This window comes from Cinclus cinclus, chromosome 4, assembly GCF_963662255.1.
Source record: "Cinclus cinclus chromosome 4, bCinCin1.1, whole genome shotgun sequence".
NCBI lineage: Eukaryota > Metazoa > Chordata > Aves > Passeriformes > Cinclidae > Cinclus > Cinclus cinclus.
The window spans coordinates 52,558,793-52,567,406 of record NC_085049.1 but is presented as its reverse complement, the minus strand read 5'-3'; the positions used below and the strand labels follow the sequence as shown (position 1 = coordinate 52,567,406).

Below are 8,614 nucleotides of genomic sequence, written 5' to 3'. Positions count from 1 at the left end.
AGCAGATATTCCATAAAATTCCAGAATAAAAAAAACCCCAAAACATTTAAGAGCTATTTAACAACCAGCTGGTAAAGATGGTGAGGCTTTTCCATTCACGTTAGACTGGAAAGGCTTAATTTTCAGTTGCTGGTATTTCCATACAGGCTGAACAGTACTCCTGGTGAGGACAATCCTGCTGAATTGGGTGGAGCTAAATGCTATGAAGAGCTGGAATAACTAACACTGTTTTCCATATCTTCCCTGTAAAGGAACAGGTTTTCACAAAACTATGACAGGGCCTGTGTTCACTCCCAAGCATTTAGAAATGCAAACAAAGTAGGCCATAGAAAGAAGACTGAATGTGGTTTGTAGTTGGGCTTTGGAAAGCTACCAGTCAATGCACTAACTGTTCATGGCTAATCAGTTCTCACCTGGGAAATCAAAAGTTGGTACTGTGTTGGAAATGGGCAAGACTAATAAAAACATGCTTTCTTATGGGATAAAGACATAAGATATTAATGAATTTAAACTATTAAATACTAAGCTTCATAGAAAAGTCATCCCAAAACAAACTGAGGACAGTGTCAGCTGTAATACACTTGAAAATTGCCAATGCTAAAAGAAGAGATGAAAAGGGTACTATTCCACTACAGCTGGGTGTTAGACACAAGGGCAGGTTCAAGAAGTCAGATTGAAGATGGAGAGAAAAGGTGCATGATGCCAGGGTGGTAAAGAAACTTAATTATGCCCAAGAGTGTTATTCTCTCTGCACAACTACCAGTAAGGTAACTGGATATAGGGCGTAGACTAAAGCTTTCCTGTCATGACTAATGTTGAACTGTGATAGAGTTCAACATGGAGAAAGACCAGAAGTGTCCTCCATAAGACAGGTAACTGCTGTGACAGACTGCTCTTTCACACTTTCCATGCCTTCTCCCCAGGAGACTAAACTGGTCATCTATTCTAAGGAGGAAATATGCCGTAACATTTTAATTTCCTGGGCCTATTTGCTAAATGTATAGACAGCTTTGGTTGGTCACTGCAAGATGATATACAAACCATGCTTTCAGTGAATGAGATCCTTGATTTCTTTTGTTATTGCAGGCTGCTGTCCTTTCTCGTCCTTTTTTCTCTGTCTATTACTTTAGAGAAGAGACTATTACTATATGCATAAAAAGTCTGACAAATTCAGCTCAGTAACAACCATGAAATAAAAAAAGAAAGAAAAAAGAAAAAAAAAACAACAAAAAAGGAATGAATCCCTCAGTACTGTCAGGCTGTAAAAGAAAATTATTGACCCATTTTTCTGGATTGGATGCAGAAGCAAAATATTAGATGTTTATCTGTAAAATGGTATTAGGCGATTATCTGAAGAACTCTAAATATATAGCAAAGCTAGGGATGAGTTCAAAACCTTTCTGCACCTGAACAACTCACCTTTACTTTGGCATCTAGTCTTTAAAAAAACTTATCATTAATTCTAGGTGAAAATTAGACAGACTTTTCTAATTAAATCTCTTACTGTACACTCTGAGCATGCCTAATCTCTAGGACATGACCATTGACTGGGGCAGACTATTCTTTCCTCATTTTAATGTTCTTCAAATTTTCTACTATGGCTGTTTCAGGAGATACTAGTTCCATAAACTGCTCTGCATTCCATTTAATTCACACCCAAAATTTAATCCATATTAACCTTGGGAGCTGCCTTCTCTAAAGAGGACTCAAATTCTGCGGCTACTGCTGGATTGGCCAGAAGACTCCAAGCAGTAAATCAAGTCGCTTTTCCACATACAACACTAATGCATTATTTACAGGGGATGCAAAATGTAACAGCATGTGTAAAGACCTGCAGGATCACCTTTGCAGAAGCGTTAGGAGGCACTGCTCAACAATTTTTCTGTCTGGAGCAGGTAAAAGGAGTTTCTTAGCTCCACCTGAAATGCTTAACCCAGCGCTTGACTTGCACACCCCGAGTGTGAGAAAGCAGCACAGGAACGGCAATGGCAAACCTGGGGCCGCCACCTCGGCCGTGCGCGCCGCTGCAGCGGCTGCTGCGCTGGAACACCGGGCACCGGCTGGGAGCCCCGCCAGCCTCCGAGCCCGCTGCCCTCCCTGCCGCGGGCCGAGGCGGCGCCCGGCGGCGGGTTCAGCCGGGGGGCATCCCCCTTTTCACCAGCGTGGGTGCGGGGACCCAACCCAAGGGCTTGGCTCGGCGCCCGCATCCTGCCTGACCTCAAATACCGCGGCTTCCCTGAACGCTGCCGGAGCCCGCCCGGGCAGGGCCGGAGACCCCAGCCCCGCTCCCCGTGCTCGGCTGGGATCGTCTGTCCCGGGCACCGCCAAAGCCCCGGCACCGGGCGGGAGGAGCCCTCCGCACCCAGCGCCCCCCGGCCCGCATGCCCACACCCCCCTCATCCCCGCCCGCCGCTCCCCGCGGGGGCCCGCCCGCGGCCCCGCTCCCCTCCGGCGCTGGCCAGGGGCAGGCTCGGCTTGTTCCTGCCTCCGACTTGCCCCAAGTTAACTCGGGTTTCCCCCGCCCCGCAGGGTCTGCCTAGGCTCCCGGTCCTCCGGGAGGGCGGGAGGGAGGGGAAAGGCGTGTCCTGCCTGGGCTGCCGCCGCCGCTGCTGGAGGCAGATCGGAGATATAAAAGACCTGGCCGGGGGCCGGCGGTGGCTTCAGAGAGCGCGGACGCTCAGGCCGTGGGGAAGGGGCGCAGCGGGGCGCGGGGAGCGGCGACGGGACGGGCGGAGGCAGCGCGGGGCTCGCCGTGGGCAACCCCAATGCGTGGACTATCGGCTGCTGCATTATGCTGGAGCTACAGTTCCGCTGAAGGGAGTTTGCACACGGCCGGCTGGGCTGGACTGCAGCGCTGTCGTTCCTTATGAAGAAGGCACAAGTGAGTGCGGCCGGGCGGCGGCGGGGGGCACCCACCTGCCCGCGGGCGGGGCTGCCCCGCGGCTCCCGGCAGAGCGGGGCCGGGGCCGCCGGCGCGGAGCGGAGCGGAGCGGAGCGGGGCCGGTCCGGGGCAGCCGCCGGGCGGGGAGTGCGCGTCCGCGGCGGCGGCTCCTGAGCTGTCGGAGAGGTGGGGGGTACCCGCCGGGGATGGGAGCCGCTCCCGCCGGGGAACGGGTTGGGGGACCGAGGTGAAAGGGAGAAAAAAAATTCCGCTCGGTCTTGCCCTCGGCGTTCCGCAGCCCGTGGAAAAGTTGCAGCAAGCGGCCGGACAGGCGGCCGAGCCTTGGGAGATCTCGGAAGGCACAGGGAAAAATTGCCGTAGTAAATCACTTGTCTGTGTTACCCTGAGGAGTGCGAGAACGTGAAATAATCGGGGGCGGCAGTGCGGTGGCTGCGGTTCCCGCTGTCTCCCCTCACACCGCTCCGGCGAGCGGCGCCGGGCGGGTGCCGTGGGAACCCCGGCATTTCGCCCTTCGTCCTCCCGCATCCCGCCGGGAAGTGCCGCTCAGTGCCGCTGCGGGGGGCCCTGCCATTATTGTGCAGGTTCTGTAGAGGTTGCGGTCATTATGCTGTGCGTTTTTTAGAAGGAAGCAAGGGACAGACACGAGTGGAAAGTTGTAACAAGAAGCGGCTCAAGGAAACTCTAACGGGAGGAAGTTCAAGGCTGGACTTCGCAAGGTGCCGATGCCCTTTATCCTGGCAGATCCCAGCGAGAGCCAGGACTGCTCCGGGAGAGAACAATGCATGGACACGCACACCGCTGCCTCTGCGCTGGGGGCTTCTCCCTCCTCCTACATTTCTGGGTTAGAAGCGAGATACTTTTTGCCTTCGTCTGTTTCTTGACAATTGCTGGGTCACCTACACATCGGTGAAGACACTTCAGAGTACAGTCACTGGAAAAGGCGTAAATCATATTTTAAAAGAAAATTAAAAGGCCTTACCAAAGTATTTTGGGTAGTTAAATAATTTTTCAGGAGATGAGAGGAATTAGAAATACTTACTTTCTAAAATATTTAAATTTCACCTGGCCAAAGTGCTGAAGAATGTACCCATGCCTAAGAACTTAAAACTTGGAGACATAGTTTTTGTGATGCTGAAGGTTTTATCTTAAATTTTCAGCTCTGAATTTTAGCAATGTGTATCCATTGCTGTTATTCACATTAGAGTACTATAGATGCCTTGAACAAAGATATTTCAGATCCTGTATATAGACCATTATTTAAATGTGCTGAACAGATTATTAGTTGTGAAGGGTCTCTTGAAGTCTGAGAGAGTGTGTTTACGAATGAGAATTTGAGTGGAAGGAGTCAAGCACTTTATTACATTTGAACTGTAAACTTGTAAAAATCAACAGACTACTTTTGCAAATTCAGAGCAAATCAGGAGCAATCCTTCTCTCCCAGTAGACTGGGAAAGACAGGCAGTCTTGGCATTCAGGACCATATGGCTTGACTCAGGGGCTCACAAGCCTGTGGAACAGCTTCTTGTCATGGTGGTGAAGCATCTGTCAGCCTTCAAGTAGTTATGCTTCCTGCTTTTTGGAGGCACTGACAGACTCCTAGTTCTTGAAAGGGTTGTTTCCTTCATTTTAAGGAGTAGCAAACAAATGTGATACCAAACCATTAATCATTTCAAGGGGATCAGAGCAGGAGATACTTTCAAGAGGACTTGTCATAAAAACCATGAAGATCCTGTGCAGAGAGGGAGAGCAAATGAAGTGGGTACAAGAAAGAGAACTTAAGCACATGGGGGCACTTGACACATGAAAATAAATCCTAATTTATATGCTCTCCTGTGGCTACTTTTGTCATTGTCTAGACTGGTAACTGTCATAGTGAAAGGAACAAGATTGGAAAACCAGGAAAGAAGTTAATATTTCTTACAATAAAATACTCTTCTATAGACAGAAAGCAAGAACAGCACACTCACTCAGCCTTGCAAACACTTGATAATGCCTGGATAGTGTTTAAAATAAATCAGGAATTTTGATCTTTGAGGTAATGTTGCACAGTGATAATATATAACTAGTGCAGCTGAAGAAGTAGCTGAGTCATACATCAGTACAACGAAAGTGCTGAAAGAAAAGAGTCGTGCTGAGCAGTAGACTCAGCGTGATCAAGTTGGTCTGTTTCTTTAAATCAGTCTTAACCTGAGAGACCACAGGAACTGCAGAAGCACATTCCCCAACAGTGTCAGTCCTAGAAGTGATGTTTATGAAACTCTGTGGTTTGATGGATATATAACCCTCCCCCCCCCCATTTGAAACATGCCAACACCTGCATTTTTCTTTTTAAGCCATGATTTCTTTAAAGAAGTGATTAAGCATTTAGGGTTCAGTCATACAAATCCTTTTTCAATGGGGCTATTTCCATGAATTAATCTTATTGAAGGATTACTTGGATGAGAGGATTTGAAGGCTTATATACTTAGTAATTAAAACTATTATCAGAAGTGAGTTTATGTCCTTTTGCATGCTAATATGACAACAAATAAAATGTCACTGATTCCTGGACAGCCTTTTATAATTTGAATAAAACAGGTTGAGTGATGCCGGTGTGATAGGATCTTGAAAAAACATGTAGCAGTTTTCTGATTTGCTTGTTCTTTGCGTGATTTGAAGGCAATCTAAATGGGATTAAGTTACTAAGAAATATGTGGCAAAGAGGGGTCACCTATGGGGTAGATCTGAAGGCTGATAAGGTATCACAGATACGTGGTTCAGGTGCTTGATCTCCTGTGGTGAGTTAGATGCACATCCTCTTAGAAAGCTCGGTATTAAAAATGTCTTAGATTTCAGCACAGCTTTCTACCTCTGAATATGTGCATTACTGTTGGTGGTTAAATTACCATCTGAGGTTGTCCTATCTGCATGTGTGTATCACTGAAGTGGAAGCCTCTGTAGAAATTATTTTGGACCAGTACCTGGAAAGAGAATTAGTACTCAAATTGGCACTTCTGGTCTCATATCAGCAGGCTAAATCAGAAATGCAAATCAGATACCTGATACCTTGGCGTGACCTTGCTTTTAGTGGAAACAGTGGCTTCTGATCATCAGTCTTTCTTGCTTATTCTGCAAAAAAATTAACACTAGGCACTGGAAGCGGTTTGGAGCTTGTGGTAGGTGTAGATCTACTGCTCATTAAATAGAAAAGGAGAATTTAAGGACTAAGGTCTCCTCTGTCCCCCTGGTTTTGACTCTGCTCAAGGGAAGCCAGATTGCAAGTAGTGCAGCTGGAAAGAACATCCTGAAATAAAAAAGAGTCGTATGGAGAATAAACAGCGCACGACCTGAAAGATTAAAGGGAGGAGGGGGGGAGCATTTTGTAAGGCATGTTTAGTGATCTGTTTATTTGTTTCTTTTCTTCACCTGCTTTTATTATGCACCTGCAAGTTTTTATCTCTATATGAATTACTTGGTACTTTGCTTTGTCCTTTAAAGTGAGGCCAGTAACCCAGTCTTCTCCTGACCCAGTTCTGACATTGCACTGAAATCTAGTTTTTCCCTTTATGCACTGCATGTCAGTCCTTCAGGTACGATTCTGCAAGCTGACAGTGCCATTCTCCAAGTTTTATAATGTGATTTAATGGTATGCTGGCTCATGTAATCACCATATTGTATGAAAGTTAAGAGTTGGCAAGATGCAGCCCTTGGCTTCGGATGGGCAATGCTCGGTATGCAGTATGTAAACACAACACCCATTTATTAGAAGCAAAGGAAAGAAAAATCTCCCTACGCAATTCCATTTGAGTGTTGTGGGAGCTGACATGAAAATGAAAGTGCTTGTTCTTGCCCTGGTCTTTGGTGTGCCAAGCCTGAGATTAGTCAGCCTTTTAAACACAGTGTAAAACCGCGTTTTTTGTTGTTGGTTGTGTTTTTCTCCATGTGTTTGTGGGAAAAGGAGATGGATGACTGTGAGTGGCAGGGGGTAGTGCTCCTCTTTAATTTTGTTGTTTGGCCCATGTTTGCATTGCTTTCTCAGTCATATTTAAACCTGCAAAACTGACTTTCTGTAAATATTACCAGTGCTGAAATTACTGGCTGCAGGGAGCACAAGAAATACAGATTTCTTTGCTGTATGTATCTATTGACAAATAAAAATAGTGTCAGATATCTATTAGCATGTGAATGAAAAGATGAGAGAACAAGTGGTGTTAAGTATTGTATTTTATTAAAGCTGTGGCATGTATAACATCAAAGGTCATTGATAGTATGATAATGAAGACATTAATTCTACTGTATGTCAGAACAAATGCCAGTTTAGGAGTTCAGATTAATGAACACTGGATCATATTAGTATAGGAAATAATTGTCATCTAATTTCCTAAACTTATCTAATAACCCCTGGGTGAATTATTAGTTGCTGTGTCTGTTTAAACCATGTTTAAATTATAGAAGGTAGATGGATACAGTAATGATTAAAATCTCATTAGGGATTTTCTGTTTTATATGTATTTTGCCATTATTGTTGCTGTGTGGCACAGACCTAATTTTGGGTGCAAGGTGAAAATAGTGTCAGGTCTAAGATATCACTGAACTTATTGCCTGAAGAAGTCCCTTATGGTTCTCACTGCTTTGCAGCCATACTGTGGAGCACAATGTTTTGCAAAGTGGGGAGGTAAATCCTTGGCTTTGAGCTGTTTCATCACCACTTGAAGCAACACTAAAAGTGAGACCATGTGGTGCAGCCTTGGGGGACTGAATGCAAGCTCCTCTGTTGCAGGGCCAATAGTTGACTACTGCTTCACAGAGGTCACTGCTCCTGGAAGGATCTCTCAAGCAGGTCTTCTGAAAGGTCACTTACCTTCCAGCCCTAAACTTTGACTGCTGATAAAGAACACTTGTGAGCATTCAGAGGCTGCACTATTTGGTTATTGTTCTTTTTCTTCACTTTTGCTGCAAAATTTGCTCAATGGAGAACAACAAATTAAGACCCTCAAGATCACATATAGCCCAAGCCATGAGAGCCACCCTGTCTCCCACCTATGATTTGGCATCTGTACAGAAGTCATTCACATGTATTTGTTAATGTTCCAGTGAAGAATTTCTAGGAGTCCAGCTGGGTATCTTGGTCCTCTTCTACCGACACTGTCTTCTCACTGGTTTTAGGCAGAAGAGCTGGGAAGTCAGGGAGGGGTGTTGTGTCCTGGCAGCCTTGGAGTTGGGCCAGGCAATGGGCTACACTCCAGCTTAGACTGATGCTCTGCAAAGTCAATACGTTTAGTCTGGGCTGTCACAAAAGGATGCATGAATGGTCTACAGCCATTATCTCTGGGTTTGTGAACAACCTTGATTCAATCCAGACTGAAAACCTAATCTAGAAAAATTTATGTGAGTATATGCACTAGAGTGAGAGAGACACACGTTCACATATTTTCTTGGGTAGCATCCTAAGTCTGTGGGAAGGTTCTGACTATCTAGTTTATCTTGTTGAGGCTGTCCTGTTGAAGGTTTATTTGTTCAGTCTTGAGGGTGGCTTACGTATGAGCTAAGAATGTGGGGGAGACTTTATTCCAGACCACAAGTCCTAATTCACAGATTGTGAATCATGCCACCTTCTGAACCTCCATTCAGAAAGATTTAAGCATTTTCAAGTCAGAGTCTGAAAATATCAGTCTGTCTGTCATGTCTGTTCTTGTAGCTTGGCCAATCCCATGTGTCTGAACCTGACTTCAA

General features: G+C 45.8%; 1 protein-coding gene across 1 annotated transcript in view; it reads left to right on the top strand.

Annotated features, from left to right (window-relative positions):
- The first annotated feature begins 2,381 nt into the window (after positions 1–2,381).
- Positions 2,382–8,614, top strand: part of KITLG (KIT ligand) — a 51,258-nt gene continuing 45,025 nt past the window's right edge. The window contains exons 1-2 of the mRNA XM_062492515.1: positions 2,382–2,511; positions 3,293–3,483. Coding sequence (XP_062348499.1) covers positions 2,382–2,511; positions 3,293–3,483 — 321 coding nt within the window. The remainder of the gene's footprint in view (positions 2,512–3,292; positions 3,484–8,614) is intronic.